Below are 22,121 nucleotides of genomic sequence, written 5' to 3' on the forward strand. Positions count from 1 at the left end.
ATTGTTGTTTTTTGATTAAGAACCCTGGCATCAGTCACACCTGGATCGTGGCTCTGTGTAGTTTCACTCATGCCCTAACTTCTCTGAGTTAGTGCCACATCTGTGAAATAGGGTAATAATCCCAGTTTCATAGGATTGTTAATAGAATTAAGTGGAATAATGCATCTGAAACACTTTACTGAGTACCTTGCATGTATTTTGTGCTTGATAAATGTTAATCATTCTTATTACAACTGTGCCAGATTATTTGAGGTTCTTCAAACTTACCCTTCTTCCTCAAGGGTTGGAGTCCCATTCCTCCCATTTGGATCTGTGTCTTGCAGATCCTGTGTCTTGCACAAGTTTCTACCTGTGATGAGTCATAGGTTAAGTTTGGCATCAGCTAGAAGGGATTTCTTCTTCTCTGGCACACTATGATAATTTGTACTGCTCACATCTTACTTAGCTACTTCTGGGTTTGGCTTACCTCACCTTAGAGTTTCTAATTCTCTTGTGGTCATGGAATGTCTCAAACACCTTGACATTGCCCCCAGGGTCTTGCATAGTGCTGCAGACCTGTAAATATTGAGTCGATGATTGTTCACTCATGTAGAAAGGCAAGCAGGTACTGAATAAATACTGCTTGAATGAAGGCTTGCGTTAATTAAAAAAAAAAGAACAACAACAACACATGTTTTTGACACAATGGTGAGGCCCAGACAAAGTGGATTTGTCCATACCATTAATCTGTCTCATGGGCCCTTCATTGTCTTTGAAATACATTTGACCCAACTCTCTGCATTGTGAATTGACATGGCACATGCCTGCTAGAGAGATGTGCATTGGAAAGTCAACAGTGTTTGAGGGGCTTTGTTCCAGGCTATCAAATGTTTGTGGAAAGTGAAGTTGCATATCCTAGAGAAAAAAAAAAAAAAAGTCATGCAACAAAGGGCATTCATATTGACATTGAGTCAAACTTTGTAATAAAAGAAAATGTGACAACTTAATTATTGATCAATTGTGATGTGGGGAGGGAAGTCCAGGCACTTCCTCTGGCAAAGAAAGCTATGATACCTAAAAATTGTCCTTTTGCTAACAGAAACATCAAGTACTTTAATGGTTATTATAAGCCTTTTAAGTCCTTGTAGAAGTGTTCTTGGCTGACAGAGGTTTCACATTTCCAACACGTTAAGTTTTTTCTCTGATTTTGACTGAGGCAGTCACCAGTTAATAGGTCAGATAGTGAGGCTGGATATGATATTATGCTCCCCTCAGCCTTGGATCCACTTTCTAATGTCACAAGTAGTGTCTACATCTTTCACTTTTTTTTTTTTAAACTATTTTTTGTATGTGAGAGGATATAGAAAAAAACAAATTATATAGGCCTTGGAGTTTACCAGACATAGTTTAGAATCTTGGCATGTCCACTTATTAGATAGATATTAATGAGTTTGAGCTTCTCTTTTCTTATCTTGAAGCTGAGGATAACAGTGTTATCATCAAGTTGTTTTGAACTTTAGCCATCATTGTCAGCAGTACTGTTATCATAATCATTATCATTCTTATCACGGAGGCTAACATTTAGTGACCTCCTAGTGTGTATCAAGATGTGCTCTAAGTGCTTTATATGAATTAGCCCATTTAACTTGTTCCACACAAATTAATAAGGTATATTATTATCCCTATTTAAAGCATCTAGTGTAATGCCAGACATAGGTACATGAATATTATTATTGAATAGGAGTTATTATCTTTCATCCTAAGAATGTTGGTTTAAAATTCTGTCTCAAAGGAAGAACAGTCTAGAATGTTATCACCAAAAGGAGTTAAACTTGGAGTTTATATAGTTCAGTGCTTTTTATATTTTTTAAAAACCAAAAACTGTTGTTCATATAGTCACTGTTTCAACAGTAGAAAAGCAAAGCTGTTTTATTTGAATCAGGGCTGGAGGACATGAGCTCTGACCAACCACTCAGCTGTGCCCAAGACTCAGGAATAGTGTGAAAATCACTGATGTTGCCCTTTCTTGGTATATGTACCTAGACAGGCAAAGTGACTTACTGTGTTTATTAGTAAAGACCCTGAATTATGTATTAGATCTCTTCTCCAAGATCACTTGTTTTCTATGAGACTACAGTATGTGATATAGCAGTGTAGTTACTACTTGCTAAAATGTATGAGCTAAAAATGATAAAGCACCTTTTATATACCTTGTTATATTTGAACTTCACAATTCCTGTGGTGGGTGTAACCTAAAAATGCATAATATATAAAATGTTTTGAGGGTCGGGAGATTGGTAGAATTGGTAATAGAGGTAGGACCAAAAAAAAAAAAAATCAGAGACCAGAAAAAAGGTTGATTCCATTGAGATAAGCACACTGGAGTTGGCATTTGCCCAGAGGTCAATTTTTAGTCCCTGGTGGTAGAATCTGGCTTCTAATGGACTACTGTTTAAGTAGACAGGAGGAAAAGCCTGAGGCTTGCATAAGTAAAGAATCTTGAAGGGTAACTCCTCAGTGGGTGGCTAGGAAAAATCTAGTCTGTAAGAGGAGACTTGCCTGTCAGTCTTGACTCTAGATAGGGAGTATGGCAGAGAAGAGTTTGCATTCCTGAAAGCTTAGAATCTAAATTTATTCTACCTGTGTGGCTCAATCCATGTCCCAAGGCAAAATGTAGTTGAAAGTGATTGTGGGTTGATAGTTCCCTCGGGCACCTGACTAAAGCAAACACAGATCCTCTCTGAAGAAGTACAGTTTTAAAGCCCAAACCTCAAATAATTCCCGCAGATTAAATCCTAAAAAATATGAGCTCACAAAGAATCATAAAAGAATCATTCAAAACACAAAATAGTAACCATGCGGGATACTCAGTGAAAAAAACCAAAATCAGAAGACTGAAGATACTGGAGTTGTCTGTGTAAAATATAGTCTAATATGTTTTTAAAAGGGGGAAATTAAAAGAGGAAAGAATGAGAGACTACAAATTTGACCAAGGAGATTTAAAAAGACATTGAATTCTGGAAAATTAAAAAAATACAAGTAAAATAAAAATGATGTGGATGACTGAGTGAATATGACACTACTTGAGAGAATTAAGAGACCGAAAGATACATCTAGAAGTTAAACAGAATTCTGCATAGAAAAAAGAGATGGGAATATTAAGGCAAGTAGAAGTAACATGGAGGAGAGCTTAAGAAAGAAAGGAGAATAGCAATCTCATTATAATTCTAGCAAGAGAGATTTAGAGGCAATGGTGAAGAGAGAATGTTTGAAGAGAAAATACCTGAGTATTTTCCAAACTGATAAAAGATTGGTTAAATCTTTATATTTAAGAGTCGCAAGGAATCCCAGGAAGAACAAATAAAAATAAATTCACACCTAAAAACCTTAAAGTTAATGAATATGAAACAAAACAAAGCTCATCAACTTAACCAACCAAATAAAATAGATCTTAAAAGTCACAGAGAAAAGGTTTGTCACATACTAAGGAATGACTAGGCTAACAATTGACTTGTCAACAGTTATAACAGAAGCCATAAACGATGGGATGTCTTCAAAATGTTGAGACAAAATAGCTTTGTACCTAGTAAAGCTGCTTTTCAAGTAGGAGGGTGGTCAAAGGACATATTTAGATAAATTAAAATTGAGCATAGTTACTGTCAGATTTATCTTCACTAAAAGGAATTTATGAAGACTATAGTTAGAGGAAAAATAACTATCCCTGAGGGAATGTCTTAGATTCAAGAAAAGACTCTTGGGCAAAGAAATGTAAAACATGTGGTTAAAAAAGTATGCCTCAGGAAACATGTTCAAGAATGTTTCTTGCAGCTGTGCTAGTAATTCAAAACCTGCAAATAACTCAGTCAATACTAAGTATAATGGATAAATTGTGGACTATTTATACTATGAAATATTATATACCACTGATGAATGATAGCCACAGGCATTAATATGAATGAACAGGAAAAAAAAAACATATGCCATAGAGGATATGGTACAGTATGATTTCACAGGTGAAGTCCAAAATGGCCAAAATGAAATAATCTATTATTTAGAAATACATACCTACGTATGGTAAAGCATACAGAAATATATAAGGGAGTGATTAATGGAATTGTTAGGGTAGTTGTCTCTGATGGCTGAGAAGGGGATTCTTTGGGGATGTTTAATAAATAGGTATTGATAATACTTTTTGTATTAATTTTATTTGATGCCATGCTATGCTAAGTCACTTCAGTCGTGTCCGACTCTGTGTGACCCCATAGACGGTAGCCCACCAGGCTCCCCCATCCCTGGGATTCTCCAGGCAAGAACACTGGAGCGGGTTGCCATTTCCTTCTCCAGTGTATGAAAGTGAAAAGGGAAAGTGAAGTCGCTCAGATGTGTCCGACTCCTAGCGACCCCATGGACTGCAGCCTACCAGGCTCCTCTGCCCATGGGATTTTCCAGGCAAGAGTACTGGAGTGGGGTGCCATTGCCTTCTCCGAATTTTATTTGATATATTCATATATATTCATTTTATATATTTCCTATGTATCATAAATTTTGTAATAAAACCATTTAAAAGACTAGTCACATAAGAAAGTAGTGGAAATAAAATTCAGAATCAACATGGGTAAAAGCTTTCAAAAAGGAATAACTTCAGCAAGTTTGTGAATTAGGAGAGAAAATTCTCAGGTATGGGATGGTCCACAGTTTTTTATTCCTCTTTATGGATATGCAAATTTACCTTTGCATATTGCCAAGGTATATTCTCATGTATGCTGACATATAATAACTGTGTCTCATGCTTTATTATTTGGAAGTCTTTTATTCTCCTCTTTCCTGATGTAAAATTTTATTTGTTTCCTCTAGGTCATAACTTTTGTGCTGAAGGACCTAAATGTGGTGAAAACTCAGAGTGCAAAAACTGGAATACCAAAGCTACTTGTGAGTGCAAGAATGGTTACATTTCTGTCCAGGGAGACTCTGCCTACTGTGAAGGTAAGTGAGCTATTTAATAAAATCAACTTGTGAGAAATGTATTCCTGGTAAATATGGTTGAAGATTGAAAGCTTTCGCTTGATTCTGGTCCTGTGGGATCCTAGAAGAAACTGTCAACTGCCTGGCATACTCTCCTCTCCTGACTTATCCGGGCTGCTAGTAGCACGTTATAGCAAGACTTTCGAAGGAAGTTATGAAACAGCAAAACAACAAAAGCAGTAGAGCCATATCAGATCCCATGTTCTACTGTCACTGTATTTAATCATCACCAGCAGAACTCTAAATACCTCATTTTATGTTGTCTTATTTGGGAAGATCACCATCTTCAATTTCAGTTAAATGTGATGCAGTGGATTCTCTTTTGAATGGAATGCTTTGATACTAACTTCTACCCAATTGCCATCATCTTCCTCTGCCAAGGTCATGTGTTGCTATTAATAGTTCCCAAACTCTTGGAAAAGCCCCAGTGATGGATGGACTCATAATTTTGGCACATGGATTGGTATCATATAGTAGGTTGGTGGCCTCAAGCATCCGTGACCCCCTTTTCTCCTTTATAAAGCTGAGCAACTCCTCTATCTTATGTGAACCCCTCTTTCCATGCTCAGTACTCTGGTGGCAAGTATTGCATACTCCTGCTCCTTTAACATACCAGAGGGTCAGGGATTATTTCTGACCTGGACTTACATGCCCTAAAATCTAAGATCTTCCATTTCTCCAGTGCTCGCTGGATCCCTCCTGTTGGTTTAGAGAAATTGTTACAGGCAAATTGATGCTAGGCTGTTTCTCTGTTCTGGTTGGACCCAAGTACTCCTGTTATCTTTACTAACAATATATTGAACCTTGCTGCTGCTAAGTCACTTCAGTCGTGTCTGACTCTGTGCGACCCCATAGACGGCAGCCCATGAGGTTCCCCCGTCCCTGGGGTTCTCCAGGCAAGAACACCGGAGTGGGTTGCCATTTCCTTCTCTAATGCATAAAAGTGAAAGTGAAGTCGCTCAGTTGTGTCCAACTCTTAGGGACCCCATGGACTGCAGCCTACCAGGCTCCTCGGTCCATGGGATTTTCTTAGGGATCTGTTAATCAGGAATGTGGATATCACATCTGGAATAAATGCTGCAATGTCTTGGTCACTATCCTCTACTTCTTTGGTTCTCAAGTAGATCAGGTATTGTCAAGGTGAAGACAATTGATGACAATAATGGTAAATTTCTTTCCATTCTGCTGTTTTATGTTGTTGACTTCTAGCTTAACATTTGGCTTACTAAAGACCTTGTCAGTAGTTAAGGAAATGTGTCTAATTACTGTTAGTGTTCAGAACCTGTTAGGTATCCTCTGTTTTCCATTTCTTATGGAAGATTTTCTTCATACTGTTTTGGTTCTCATTGGCAATACACTATAAGTCTAGTAGCTCCTCCCCCACTTTTTTATACAGTTCTTTTTCTTTTGCTTATTGAACTTGATTTGGGAGACATGTCACTTGGGAGAATGAAGTTGCCCCTCTAGCTATGCAACTTTTAATCTAGCCTTAATATCATGTTATCAAGACATCAATTTTGAGAAAGAGGATTATTAATTTCAATGTTTCATGTTAACATTTATTTTTATATCATACCTTGTGTTGTTTTGTATTGTGCCTTACACTATTATGTGTTTTTTTGTCAGAAAAAATGAATGTAGCTTTAAAAATAAAAAAAAAATATGAACATTATTCGCTCCATTCATCATGGAAAAAATCCCACAAACCAGGTAATGGTCTGAAAAAAAATTTAGTTTTTTACCTTCTGCCATATGTGGGATAGACTCAACAATTATAAAAATGATAGAAGGAACCTCAAAATAGTTTGAATCCTGATTCTATCATTGACAGACATTTCGGTTGTCTTTTGGAAGCAGCGCACCCACCATTCCTGACTCCCCTTAGCTGTTGAGACCTGGCAGAAGCTGGGAGGAAATAGCTGGCATAAATACTGTTTGAGACTCTTTGATTTTCTCATTTTTGTTACATAGAATCAGTTTTATGAGGTGCCATGTTATGCCTACCCATTGTGTGTGATGGAGAAGGAAATGGCAACCCATTCCAGTACTCTTGCTTGGAGAATTCCATAGACAGAAAAGTCTGGTGGGCTCCAGTCCACGGGGTCACAAAGAGTTGGACACAACTGAGCGACTATTACTTACTCACTTTGTGTGTGAGGCCTTATGTTATTGATTCTGTTGAGCAATTTTAGGTCTAAGTCCTTGTCTTCGTGAACATGTTTCTCAGCTCATTGTGTGTGCAGGGCATTGGGCCAGTGTATACTATGGGACTACCCTGGGACATGGTGATATTCTCAGTCTTCAGTTCTCTGTAATCATGGGAACATTCCACAAGTTCCAGGATAACACCTAAGAAAAAAATGACTAAGCATTAGAGCCTATATACTGTCTGGAATGGAAATCAGGGGGGGAAAAAAAAACAAACAGGAGTCGGATCCTGGACATTGAATGGGAGGCATAGAGAATCAACTAGAGTGAATATCAATATTTAGAGCAAACACCCTTCTCTCTTTCCATTCTGCCATCTTCAGCATTCCTGGGCTTCGGGCTTATTTTCCTGTGACTGCTTGATGCCTGCTATAGCCCTAGGTGGGATGTCCTTCTGCCAGCATTCCAAGGAAGAGATGGTCAGGGGTTAAAAACCTTCTCTGTGTAAGGTTCTGTCTTTTTATGTTTAAGGAAAGTTCTCTTAGAAAGTCCTTCGTAGCCTCCTTTGGCTCTCCCCATGCAGAAGACTTCTGCTGTCTCATTTTTTAGACCTGGGTTACCTGCTATCCACCCCTAGACCAATGAGATGGTTTTTTCAATGCACAATGGCTTGTGCTGATTGTGTTCCACCCCTGGATTTGGAATAAGAGTATACTTTCCCTGAGACTAAGTGATCTTTGCTCTTTGCCTGAATTAAATATGGTTGTAGCTGTAGGAAGAGGATATGTGTGGCTTTGGGTGGATAGAAAGCCATGGATACCACACTCTGGTATGGTAAAATGCAGTATGGCCATTTACTCAGCTTCTGTCTTCAGAATTATCCTCTGGGATGCTCACCACACAGCCACCTGGGTACCAGGGACTCTCAGAGGCTTAGTTCATTGTTTCACTGTAGCCTAGAGAGAGAGGAGTAGATATGTATGAACTGCTTCAGGCAAGTTACTTTTTACTCAGAGTAAATGGAGTGAAGATGACCCATATTGTACAAACCATGATGAACAAGACTGGCTTGCAAATTAAAACGAAATATTGCACTCATTGTCCAGACTGTCTTGAAGAGCCTATTCAGGCTTTCAGTGGAAAAAGAATCACAAAAGACTTTCAATTTTCTTAACTTCCTTGGGTAGTAGAAGAGAGATAGTGTATTAAGGGATCTTCCTGTTCTGCAGAGATTGCCTTAGAGACTGCCATTGAGGAGATATCAGATCTCCTGGCCAATCAATAGAAGGTAATAAGAATTTTTGTCAGCTATGATACAATTCACAGGAGGTTGTTTCATTTTGCCTTGTCTGGCTCCAACAGGAACATTCCCCATTTTGAAAATTGCTGTAGTCGGTTTTTTGTGTTTTATGAAATCTGGTCTACTGTGACTTTTTTTTTTTAATCTTTGTGATGACAGTGGGTTGGTCTTAAATAGTTTCTGATACATTAGCTTCAGTTAGAGGTATTATCTTGAGGAAAGTACAGTAGTTGGGGTCTATTCCTGATCTTCTTGAATTTGAAGCCTACATAGAGTTTCACACCTTTCCTAGTAAAAAAGTAGTAAAAGGTTAGGTTGAAGAATAAAGAGCGAGTGGTACATATACATCATGAAATCTGCCAGGCATAGAAAGTACTGCTGCTGCTGCTGCTAAGTCGCTTCAGTCGTGTCCGACTCTGTGCGACCCCAGAGACCGCAGCCCACCAGGCTCCCCTGTCCCAATTAGTATTAAATAATACTTCCTACTTACAGAGTGCTCTGAACTTTTTGAACTCCTTTTATGCATATTATACTCTTTGAGCCTTCCAGTAAATCTTTGAGGAAAATGGTAGCGTTCACCAGATGAACTCCATTTTGTACGCATGGACACAAAGACTCAGAGAAATGAAGTAAAGTTAATATTCAACTCACAACTCATATGCCTTGACTTATGCTGCACTCTACCTCCCCATCCCCCACCCTGTTCCAGTGTGGTCTTGTTTAAAATCTTTGCTATCTCCTTGATCTAATGAAATCCGAATGTATGTGAGATCTGTACCATTTCAGAGTAAAAGCTTGAAGAGCTGTTACAGGGTTCCACCTCTTTCTCATCAACTGGCAATGTTCTAGAGCGGCCCCTCCTTTAGCTGTGGTCCCAGCATGAAGATGATATGGAGCTAGTGACAATGGATAGGTGATTGACATGTGGCCTTAGTGAGAAATAACTGTAAATCACTGATATTTTGGAGGACACAATTATCTGTTATCTTTGTGTAACTTAGCCTAAGCCTACTGGTATACCTGTGCCTGAGTTAGTTGACCCAAATCTTGTGGTTTCAGAAGGATACCTCCAACTCAGTGCTCATGACTAAAAGTAGTTTTCTACAGAGTAAGCATTGAGAGCTACTAGAAAAAGTACAAACTGTATATATCATTAGTAGTCTTCCCTGGCTCTACTACCAGGTAATAGATATTTACAGAGCGCAAGTAGCAGATTACTGCTTTTTTTTTTTTTTCTAATTTTATTTTATTTTTAAACTTTACATAATTGTATTAGTTTTGCCAAATATCAAAATGAATCCGCCACAGGTATACATTTTATAGCCAATTCCAATGTGGGAAGTTGGGTTTCCCAATTAAGATGATAATGAGACAGTGCAGGTCAAAAACTCAGTAAATTGTCTGGTTTTTACTGGTGATTTAGTGAATTACAACAATTATTGTCATCAACCTATATCAATGTTTATGAGGATCTTTCTTGGAAGAGTGTGTGCTTGTAGAGGCCAATACTTTGCGAATGTGGGCTTCTCATGTCTACCTCTTTTTGGAGTATTGGAAGGTAGCAGGGGAGAGTGTTATTAGACGAAGGGACCAAGTTATATCAGTCCTGCCAGGAGCATATTGTTAGCATTGAGGTACCCAGCATAGTAATAATGATGAAGTCCTTCCTTCCTTGTAAAAACATGAGTGGAGCTGAGTTGAAGGGTAATATGTCATGGAACAAAATGATTTTATTGGTTTCAATTTAATAATTTCATGTAAAAAAACCCCACAAAACTATAGCAACTGCTTAGCAAATTGATTTATAATGTCTCCTTAGCTTAGCAAGGTGATTTATAATGTCTTTTGCATGACTGAAGGTGATGACAAAGGATCTGACCCCGTAGTGTTAAGAGGCTGGGAAAGTGGCAGGAAGGTCAGAGTTCAAGCAGAAAGAAAATGCAGAACTTGAGGGTAGAATTTTTTTGGATGCAGAGGCTAGTGTGAGTACACTGCCATAGAAATAAGCCCCTGTGAGTCCCTGATGAAGAGAATGTGTGGAAATGGTGAGCATCCTTAAGGTATACTGCTAATTCTCCAAGGATTAATCAGGTAACTCTTATTTTGAAATTTTCTAAAATGCATGAACCTTGTGATCCATGAAGCCCAGTTTACGCTCAGATCTGGGCTTCCGTCTCCTAAAGTCTTGATGTGGACTGCACAGGGATCAAAAGCTTCTTATGGATTATTCATGTTTGTAAAATATTAACTCTAAGCTCCTGCTTGCATTTATTTCCAGGGGTTCAGCATGCTTGAGATAAGAATACTTCAGGGATCCCCTTTTCCCTTCCTATTTAGCCTGTATGACTAATGGAGAGATCCTCTGGTATCCAGATATGTCAACAGCCCCCCACCCCACCTCGTCCTGCTAGCCTTCCCAAGACACAGAGATCCCTATCCACTGCACTGCTTGTGATGACCCATGTGGCACTTTCATCCCAGCAGCAGACAGAGTTGTGCTTTCTTCCTGGGCCTGGCTTTTTTTTTTGCCTCTGCTTCTTTATTGCCAAGGCCACTTTACAAAAGCATCTACTCCTGCTCTCCCACCTGCTTAAACTCTTGCCTCTTCTTAACAACACCCACCCCTCCCATCCCCATAACTTTTGTTTTTTTTATTTAAAAGAACAAAAAACCCAAGTCTAAGCCATGGTTATTGCACTTGTGTTGAACCAAGAGTTTAATTTTTAAGCTTGTTACTGAGGAAGGTGACCTAGTCAAACCAACTAGGGCAATGGTCAGGACTGGAGGTTAAAGTAGAACTTGTTTTTATTTTTTGTTTTCAATATAACATGTTTTAAAAGATCATTTGTAAGATAGTTGGAATTTTTAGTTATTTTTTTCATGATAAAAATGTTCTAAGTGTTAAGTTACTAAGCTAGCACATAGAAGCCATGGTAACTTATCAAGTAGCTGAGCTATTGTACTACAGAACTCTCCTGAATTCCAGGGTCCTGAGAACAGAGGACCATGTACTTTTCTCCCAATCTCAGTTAATGGCACTTCCATCCACCCTGTTGCTGTGGTCACTAGATGGAGAAGTCATTGCCAGTTCTATGTTGCCATCACTCCCAACATCAACTGCATTGGGAAATCTTGGTAGTTTTATTTACAAAATAAATCACATATTCACCCATGTCTTGCTCCGACTCTAGTCTGAGCCTCCTTTATCTCATGGTTGGTGATTGCAATGGTGTCTACTCTTGCCCCACCCGTAATCCATTCTTCAGGCATCAGTCAGAATGAGCTCTTAAATATACAAGTCATATGATGCCAATCTGCTCTTTAAAATCATCTGATACTGCATCTTAGAATGACGTCCAGGCTTGGTCCTGCGTAAGGCCCCGTGTGAACTGGATACTGCCCGCCTCTCTGTGTTGGTCTCTTAGCACTCTGTCCTGTGTTCTCTCTTCACCCGCCACGCTTTGACTCATATTCTCCAGTAGGCTTCTGCAATAGTTCTTTCTTCGCCCTGGGATGTCCTTCACCTAGATCTTTGCAAATCCACTTTTGATGGATCATTTAAGTTGTAGTTCAAATGTCACTCTTTAGAAAGGTCTTTCCTAACACCCTCCCTGAATTAGCTCTGTTACTACCCTCAGCTACTCTATACCATTTTCATTTTATTTATTTTCCTTATACCCTTATTATCTATAATTATTTTGCTTTCTTGTGTTTCCCGGTTTAAAGGTTTATGAACTGACTTTTCCCTTTAGAACAAAAGTTGTAGAAAGGCAGGATTTTATCTTATTCACTGTGTCTCCAGCACTAGGATAGTGCTCCGGGTGTGATAGATACACCAAGCTGTTTTCAGAATGAATGAATGAAAGTCTCCTACTGGTTCACACTTTTCTGTGTTTGATGCTGTTTCTTGTCAGATTTGTCTTGTTAGTGTCAGTCAAGGGCTACTGTTTAGAGTACAGAATCTGATTCTGGGGCCTGAGTCTGCTCTTTTTTGCAAATACCCCATTCATATAATGCTCCAGTGCTGTCTGCTCCCTTCATTCCATGGTAACTGCACTGCCATTATTTGTTACAGATTGACTTTCTTCTCTACATGACAAGAGAAATTGGGCCTTCGTGCTAAGTTGCTTCCATCATGTTCAACTGTTATTAGTGAGCTTATGGACTATAGTCCACCAGGCTCCTCTGTCCATGGGATTCTCCAGGCAAGAACACTGGAGTGGGTTGCCATGCCCTCCTCCAGGAGATCTTCCTGACCCAGTGATTGAACCCATGTCATTTAAAAAAATTTTAAAAATTTGTTTTTGCCAACTGCTTATAGAAAGAAACATCTTCTGGGATTCAACAAAATAGAAGCTTTTGTTTCCATTCATACAGGCTTTGAAATGGATGCTCCTTGTTGGCAGGTGGTTTTTCTTAAAACTGATTCAAAGCAACAGCTGAGAGAATTCTGCACCACCAAACCAGTTCTCCAACAAATACTAAAGGATATTCTCTAGACAGGAAACACAAAAATGGTGTATAAATTCGAACCCCAAACAATAAAGTAAATGGCAACGGGATCATACTTATCAGTAATTACCTTAAACGTAAATGGGTTGAATGCCCCAACCAAAAGACAAAGACTGGCTGAATGGATACAAAAACAAGACCCCTACATATGTTGTCTACAGGAGACCCACCTCAAAACAGGGGACACATACAGACTGAAAGTGAAGGGCTGGAAAAAGATTTTCCATGCAAATAGGGACCAAAAGAAAGCAGGAGTAGCAATACTCATATCAGATAAAATAGACTTTAAAACAAAGGCTGTGAAAAGAGACAAAGAAGGTCACTACATAATGATCAAAGGATCAATCCAAGAAGAAGATATAACAATTATAAATATATATGCACCCAACACGGGAGCACCGCAGTATGTAAGACAAATGCTAACAAATATGAAAGGAGAAATTAACAATAACACAATAATAGTGGGAGACTTTAATACCCCACTCACACCTATGGATAGATCAACTAAACAGAAAATTAACAAGGAAACACAAACTTTAAACGATACAATAGACCAGTTAGACCTAATTGATATCTATAGGACATTTCATCCCAAAACAATGAATTTCACCTTTTTCTCAAGCGCACATGGAACCTTCTCCAGGATAGATCACATCCTGGGCCATAAAGCTAGCCTTGGTAAATTCAAAAAAATAGAAATCATTCCAAGCATCTTTTCTGACCACAATGCAGTAAGATTAGATCTCAATTACAGGAGAAAAACTATTAAAAATTCCAACATATGGAGGCTGAACAACACGCTGCTGAATAACCAAAAAATCACAGAAGAAATCAAAAAAGAAATCAAAATTTGCATAGAAATGAATGAAAATGAAAACACAACAACCCAAAACCTGTGGGACACAGTAAAAGCAGTCCTAAGTGGAAAGTTCATAGCAATACAGGCACACCTCAAGAAACAAGAAAAAAGTCAAATAAATAACCTAACTCTACACCTAAAGCAACTAGAAAAGGAAGAAATGAAGAACCCCAGGGTTAGTAGAAGGAAAGAAATCTTAAAAATTAGAGCAGAAATAAATGCAAAAGAAACAAAAGAGACCATAGCAAAAATCAACAAAGCCAAAAGCTGGTTCTTTGAAAGGATAAATAAAATTGACAAACCATTAGCCAGACTCATCAAGAAACAAAGGGAGAAAAATCAAATCAATAAAATTAGAAACGAAAATGGAGAGATCACAACAGACAACACAGAAATACAAAGGATCATAAGAGACTATTATCAACAATTATATGCCAATAAAATGGACAACGAGGAAGAAATGGACAAATTCTTAGAAAAGTACAACTTTCCAAAACTCGACCAGGAAGAAATAGAAAACCTTAACAGACCCATCACAAGCACGGAAATTGAAACTGTAATCAAAAATCTTCCAGCACACAAAAGCCCAGGTCCAGATGGCTTCACAGCTGAATTCTACCAAAAATTTAGAGAAGAGCTAACACCTATCCTGCTCAAACTCTTCCAGAAAATTGCAGAGGAAGGTAAACTTCCAAACTCATTCTATGAGGCCACCATCACCCTAATACCAAAACCTGACAAAGATCCCACAAAAAAAGAAAACTACAGGCCAATATCACTGATGAACATAGATGCAAAAATCCTAAACAAAATTCTAGCAATCAGAATCCAACAACACATTAAAAAGATCATACACCATGACCAAGTGGGCTTTATCCCAGGGATGCAAGGATTCTTCAATATCCGCAAATCAATCAATGTAATACACCACATTAACAAATTGAAAAACAAAAACCATATGATTATCTCAATAGATGCAGAGAAAGCCTTTGACAAAATTCAACACCCATTTATGATAAAAACTCTCCAGAAAGCAGGAATAGAAGGAACATACCTCAACATAATAAAAGCTATATATGACAAACCCACAGCAAACATTATCCTCAATGGTGAAAAATTGAAAGCATTTCCTCTAAAGTCAGGAACAAGACAAGGGTGCCCACTTTCACCATTACTATTCAACATAGTTTTGGGGAAAAAAAAAACTGATTCAAGAACCCAGGCTCCTTCCCTCTTTGGCTCAGCTACATGCAGTGTGGCTTCCAAGGTTGCCATGATCGCGGAGAGGAAATGGAAGGTGATGACTGGGAGATTTTTATGGCCAGTGCGGGTTTCATTGTACTTGTCTCAGACTTACTCACCGGCCTTACCTAACTGCAGGAGAGGCTGGTAAACGTTGTCCAGCTGTGTTCCTGGGAAGAAAAAGAATCTGTTTTGGTCAATAGTTTCCCAGTTCTGCCACAGTTACTAAGTGGTAAAAGCAAACAAACAAAAAAACTCCCCTATTAACTTTATGCCTCTTTTTGTTTATTTCCTAAATCTCCCTGAATGGGCCTCTGGCTTTTTGATTGTATGAAAACTTGCTCACTTGGAAACTAGATAGGATTTAACCATCTCGCTTCTGCTTTCTTTTTGCATTATCTCCAGACTTCCCTGGCTTCCTCTGTATCACCTCACCTGCAGTTGCTCCATCCCCCGTGTATGTCATGTCCCAATGTCACCCACCTCCTCTTTCTTCTGAACAAAATTCACAGCTTCTCACGTGCTGCAGTTCTGAGGTTTACGCTAGGAGGAAAACCATTCATGGAACAAGCTTACACACATTTGTAAATGATTGATATCTGTATCATGTTCCCAGAGGTAAATGCATTCTTAAAAGAGGATGCGTGTTGATTAAGAAAATTCCCAAACTGTTAAATTTCATGTAGTATATTAAAAAAAAAAAAATCTCCTGTGTGTTAGAGAGAGCTCTTGGCATAACTAAGTGGGTTGTCTGTGCCTGGGAGTTTACCTTGGTAGTTAGCTACCTTCAAATATCCCTGCTATTTAGCATTTTCCCTGACCCCATTTTATTTTTGTCTTGACCACTCTTAGGGCTGTGATAGAGTGAAAGAATATGAACTAAGAATAAGGCGATCTTGAATGATCCCGGTTCTACCACTTGCCAGCTGGGTAATCTTGGAGAATCACCCAGTTCTTTTGTGTCTGACTCTCTCATGGTCCAAATAAGACTTTTAAACATATCTTAAATAGTACTGGCCACTGTTGCAGGTTAAATAAGGTGTGGAATGTGACAATATTTTGTAAACACTAGAGTAATGTCAGGGCAAGATTTTCAAGATGGGCCTTTCCAGTGAGCTCAGAGATTTTTAAGGAGAGAGATGATTGGTAAACCATGGGCAGCTATGGGGCTTCAGCATACAATAAGCACCTTTCTACATGTGTTATGACATACTTGCTATATCAAAGGCTACTAGAATCACGAAAACAATAATAATAGCACAATACTAAAGAATTCAAATGCCAATGCAGGAGAAGCAAGAGGCATGGGTTTGATCCTTGCTTGGATCAAGAAGATCCCCTGGGGGAGGAAATGGCAACCAACTCCAGTGTTCTTGCGTGAAGAATTCCATGGATAGAGGAGCCTAGTGGGCTGCAGTCCATAGGGTCGCAGAGAGTCGGACCCGACTGAGCACAAGCAAGAGGAATTTAGCTTTGTACTGTAACCTACTGATGATGTTATAATTATATAATTATTTGTCATTATAGTAACAAAAAATATTTTCATCTTTGGCAGTACTTTAGTGAAAGTGAAGTTGCTCAGTCATGTCCGACTCTTTGCGACCCCATGGACTGCAGCCTACCAAGCTCTTCCGTCCATGGGATTCTCCAGGCAAGAATACTGGAGTGGGTTGCTTTAGTGAAAGTGAAGTTGCTCAGTCGTGTTGGACTCTTTGCGACCCCATGGACTGCAGCCTACCAAGCTCCTCCGTCCATGGGATTCTCCAGGCAAGAATACTGGAGTGGGTTGCCATTTCCTTCTCCAGAGGATCTTCCCGACCCAGGGATCAAACCCAGGTCTCCCACATTGCAGGCAGATGCTTTAACCTCTGAGCCATCAGGGAAGCCCCCAGATTGGAACTTGATCTTTAGGTATTTAGGGTTGAGATATACTCACACACAGGCTTCCCAGGTGATGTTAGTGGTAAAGAACCCACCTGCCAAAGCAAGAGACTCAAGAGACCTGGGTTCTATGTGTGGGCCAGGAAGATCCCCTGGAGGAGGGCATGGCAACACACTCCAGTATTCTTGTCTGGGAAGTCCCTTGGACAGAGGAGCCTGGCAGGCTACAGTGCATAGGGTCACAAAGAGTCGGACACGACTTAGTGTCTAAATAACAACAATAATACTCTCTCTCTTTCACACACACACACACCCACCCACACACAATGTATATCTAATTGTAATGGTTAATTTTAAGCGTCAGTTTGGTTGTGCTAAGAGAACATTGAATAACTGATAAAACATTATTTCTGAGTGTGTCTATGGGAGTCTTTCTGGAAGAAAGTAACATTTGATTCTCCTACTAATATGGGCAAGAGTCATCTCATTTGTTGAGATCCTGGATGCAACAAAAGAGCAAAAGAAGGATAAATTCCTTCTTTCCTTTCTTGAGCTAGCACATCCATCATTTTTCCGCCCTGAGACAATAGAGCTCCTGGTTTTAGGCCTTCAGATTCCAGGAATTATAACAGCAGTCTTCCGGTATGCATGTCTTTGGACTTGGACTGAATTATGCCACCTGCTTTCCTGGACCTCTGGCTTATAAATGGCAGATTGTAGGACTTCTAAGCCTCCATAACATAACATATTATGTATGTGGCATTCCCTAGCTGAGGCATTGAGCCAATATCCATAGTAAATCTCCTCTGTATAAATCTGTATGAAAATGGAAATACGGCTGGTGGTTGGATGGTGAAAAGTATCGCAGGCATGCTAAAGAGTTTGAATTGTATCCTGTAAGCCAATGTACATTTGTGTAGGATGCAGGCGTAACAGCAGGTGAAAAATTGGATCCACTGGGATGTGGAAAAAAAATTAGGACTTTATTTTTATCTCATCCTTTAAATTTCTATTTTTGTGTTTCATAATGTTGGCTTCCCTGAATGAATGCCATAATGAATGGCTTCCCTGGTGGTTCAGAGATAAAGAGTCCAACTGCAATGCAGGTTTGATCCCTGGGTTGGTAAGATCCCCTGGAGGAGAAAATGGCAACCTACTCCAGTACTCTTGCCAGCACAATCCCGTGGACAGAGGAGTCTGGCAGGCTACAGTCCATGGGGTCAGAAAGAGTCAGACATGACTGAGTGATTAAGCACAATGTGCATCATGTATTAGTATAATAGAACATGTATATATTTTATTACATGACTGTTTTCGTATAGAAGGTAATGCCCTCTAATTATTATGAATGAGGTTGCATGGTCAAAAACAGATCACTGCTGTAGGCCACAGCAGTGTAGAGAATTTAGTGGAGGATCCGAGGTGGGGAGGACATTATCAAATTGGTAATGTTAGCAAAAGTCAGTCTCATGGCCACATGGAAGCAGCGTTGGCTGGGGAGATGCTAAGGGGCAGAGAGCTAAGTTAGGCAACACTGCTTCCATAGTTGATACCTTTGTGGATTCTCAGACTTGGCTACAGTGGGTGCCGAGGTAATAAAGCATCATTGAAAGAGATAAGCTTGTCTGGCCTTGCATGATGTCTTCCCCAAATCCTTGCAGACATGTTCCATCTGGTTCTTTGACCATGACTTCCTCCTGAGAGCTGAGTGTTCCAGTGTCTGGCACTTTCCCAGGTGAAATCTTCCCTGCTCTGCTCTTTGGTGAATATATCAGAAGGGCTGGATGGTACCCAGGGGCCAAGCCTGCAAGGATGGCCTTAGATTATTTTCCAATGATAGACTTTCACCTTTGACTCACTGTGCAGTATATTAAGACTTCAGAGTGTCTCCTTGAAAGATGTTATGCATATATTATGTTATGTACGGTCCTTAGCATTTTTATGTAGCCAAATGAAGGAAGAGAAAAAAGAGAGGAAGGGGGAAAAAATCCTTGCTCACTTTCCAGAAACAAGTCTAAGTCTTAGAACTTTTAGTGAGAATGAGAGTTTAGTAGATTTAAACATTTTTGGTTATTAAAAAATAAATACCTTTTGGCTACCTCCAATATGCCTAATCTCTAGACAGGATTGGAAAGAATTCAAATCAGTGTTTATATTATGCCCTTGGTATTATGGCTGGTGTAATGCCTACTGGGGATTCTGCTGCTTGGGGAAGCTTGTCTGGGAAAACATGAATTGTACACTCAAAATAATTACGGGCGAATAGCAGGGGTATAGTAAAAAAAAAAAAAAAAACAACTTAGATTTGCAATTCAGCAGACCCAGGTTTGATCCTTGGGTCAGGAAGATCCCCTGGAGAAGGGAATGGTAACCCACTCCACTATTCTTACCTGGAGAATTCCATGGACAAAGGAGGCTAGCAGACTATGGTCCATGGGGTCACAAAGAGTCGGACATGACTGAGCAACTAACAGTTTCACTTTTTGCTTGAGGCACCAGTATGAGTTAGAAATCCTGGCTTTACCATTATTTTGTGAACCGAAGCTGGGAACGTCATCATTCTCCCTTCCCCTTCGTACAATCAGTGTGCCAGTTTCTACTTTGTTAGTCTCTCTTAAGAATTGCTAAAGCAACTCAAGTGAGCAAAAAGGTCTAAGGTAAGATCTAGTACAAAATCAGATTTTACTAGTGTGTTATGTTTGTGTATGATAAATGCTCAATTAGACACAATTCATTCTTGCAGTCTATGGTTCAGGATATGTGTCAGTAAGTAGTAAGGAAGAGGAGGGCTAATTCCTGGAATTAATAAGAAGGATCGTGTAAAGAAGGATTTTGAAAGGTTGGGATTAATTGGGAGGGATGAGGAATGTTTGATGGGTAAGTGTGGGATGCTATGGGCCATGCAAGCAGAGACGTTAGGATGAGATACAGTTAGTGACACTAGAGAGGGTAAAAAGAGATCAATGCAAGAGTCAGTTGTGTATGTGTCAATCCTAATCTCCAAATTCATCCCCTCCTCCTCTTCTACCACTGTGTCCACATGTCCACTCTCTATGTCCATGTCCCTCTCTCTCCCCTGCAAATACGTTCCTGTTGCTGCTGCTAAGTCACTTCAGTCGTGTCCGACTCTGTGTGACCCCATAGACGGCAGCCATAAGTACCATTTTTCTAGTTTCCACATGTGTGCATTAATAGATGATATTTGATTTCCTCTTTCTGACTTCATTCTGTACTACAGATTCCAGGTCCATTCACATCTCTACAGATGACCCAATTTCATTTCATTTTTATGGCTGAGTAATATTCCACTGTGGGAGGGAGCTGTAAGAAGGAAGGGATATATGTATACATATAGGTGATTCACTTCTTTGTACAGCAGAAAGTAACACAACATCATAAAGCAATTATACTGCAATAAAAAGTGAGTAAAAATCACCCCCCCCCACACACACACCCCACAAATGCAAGAGTTAGGAGCAACACCTCTAAAGATTTGGAGATACAAGGGAGCAAAGGCACAGTTTGTTTGGAACCCAAGGTGGGAGCTGGAGAGTGGTGAGTACGGAGGGAAGTGGACTTAGGAGGCCTCGCAGGCCTATGAAGTTCAAATTTTGCACTAAAGGCCATGGGGAGTTGTTGAAGTGTTTAAAGCTGATGTGATAAGATCAGACTTATATTTTGAAAAATCATTCTGGCTACAATAGAGGATGGACTATAACAGCCAGGCAGGGACTCCAATTGTCAGTCTTTTGGAGTCATCTAGGCAAGATGTTGAGGTGGACAAAAGGGCAGGAGGCGAAATTGGCAAGATTGGTTGATGGATTGGATGTGAGGGGTAGATTGGATATTATCTGAGAAGTGAAACTAGAATCAATTCTCTGGTTACTTCATCCATACCACAGCAAATGCTGGTGGCTGACTCCACAGCTTCCTCTTCGGGGATCTGACAGTATTTTGTTCAGACTTTTACTAGAGTGCTCATCACATAGGATCGTAATTACTTTTTAACATATTTTCTAGGTAAAGAGCTATTTCAGGTTCAGGGCTGTGTCTTTGTATCCCTATGACCCTGCCTAGGGCTGGAACATAGTAAATGTGCAGGGAATATATCTGAATGAACTGATGAATACATGGAGGCATGAGTGCCCATGAATACATGCCAATGCTCTATGGCTTCTGTGCACTAAAATGTCTGGCATCTCAGAGATTTTGTTAATTTCTTTGCCAATTTTAAAGTAAAAAAAGTGACCTTGACATGTGTTCCAGTTGTTGCTTATACATCTTTCCAAGAGCCTTCCCCTCCTTTTATAGTACTGGAAAGATCTGCAGAAAGCCCAGTGCTACCCAACACCTTCTAAGGAGCTGCTGCAGAGATTCAGGGACTTCTTCCCATCCACTTCTGACCATTTATCACTTTTCTTGTTGCTGCTGAGATGCTAAACTTTGTCATTTGATGTTGATTCCTGGATACTCAAAACTCTAAAGGGAACTTTTCTGAGCCAAACTATAGGAATTTCTTGTAGCAGAGTGGTTAGGGTTCACCTGTCCATGCCTCTAGCATTGCGCAAGCTCAGGTCTTACATTTGAGTGGCAACGTAGCAAGTTTCTTTCTTTAGGATTGGGAAGGAAGAAGGGAAATGAACATTCAGAATGTAAGGTTCACAGAGGCTGGCATTGTTGCTTGTTTTGCTTGTCATTGCTATATACTAGCATCTAGGACGGTACCTGGAACAGAATGGTTACTCGGTTAAGAAAGAAAGTGAAAGTGTTAGCCGCTCAGCTGTGTCTGACTCTTTGTAGCTCCATGGACTGTAGTCCGCAAGGCTCCTCTGTCCATGGGATTTTCCTACTGCAGTGGATTGCTATTTCTTTCTCCAGGGGATCTTCCCCACTTGTGGATAGAACTCGGGTTTCCTGCATTGCCGGCAGAGTTTTTACTATTTGAGCCACCAGGGAAGCCCAACTCAGTTAAGTATTTATTGAGTAAATGAACGATTGATAGTAGGAAATGGGACCCTCTCAAATGTTTGATAGTTTTCCTTTGTCTAGAAACACTTAACATTTGTGCTAGTCAGGTCTTTATACTTGTTATCTTGTTTAATCCAAACTGTCTCACTTAGTTAAGTTTGTGAAGTTGGGTTTACAACTTCACACATCTCTGCTCTGTAGTAAATGACA

At 39.6% G+C, this 22,121-nt stretch overlaps 1 protein-coding gene across 3 annotated transcripts in view; it reads left to right on the forward strand.

The window, feature by feature from the left end:
* The window catches only part of NELL1 (neural EGFL like 1), a 1,041,756-nt gene that overhangs the window by 293,146 nt on the left and 726,489 nt on the right, over nt 1-22,121 (forward strand). For all 3 annotated transcript variants that reach the window (XM_027532215.1, XM_027532213.1, XM_027532214.1), the window contains exon 12: nt 4,834-4,962. In XM_027532215.1, the coding sequence (XP_027388016.1) occupies nt 4,834-4,962 (129 nt within the window). The remainder of the gene's footprint in view (nt 1-4,833; nt 4,963-22,121) is intronic.

This window comes from Bos indicus x Bos taurus, chromosome 29 (genome assembly GCF_003369695.1).
Source record: "Bos indicus x Bos taurus breed Angus x Brahman F1 hybrid chromosome 29, Bos_hybrid_MaternalHap_v2.0, whole genome shotgun sequence".
Classification (NCBI taxonomy): Eukaryota; Metazoa; Chordata; class Mammalia; order Artiodactyla; family Bovidae; genus Bos; species Bos indicus x Bos taurus.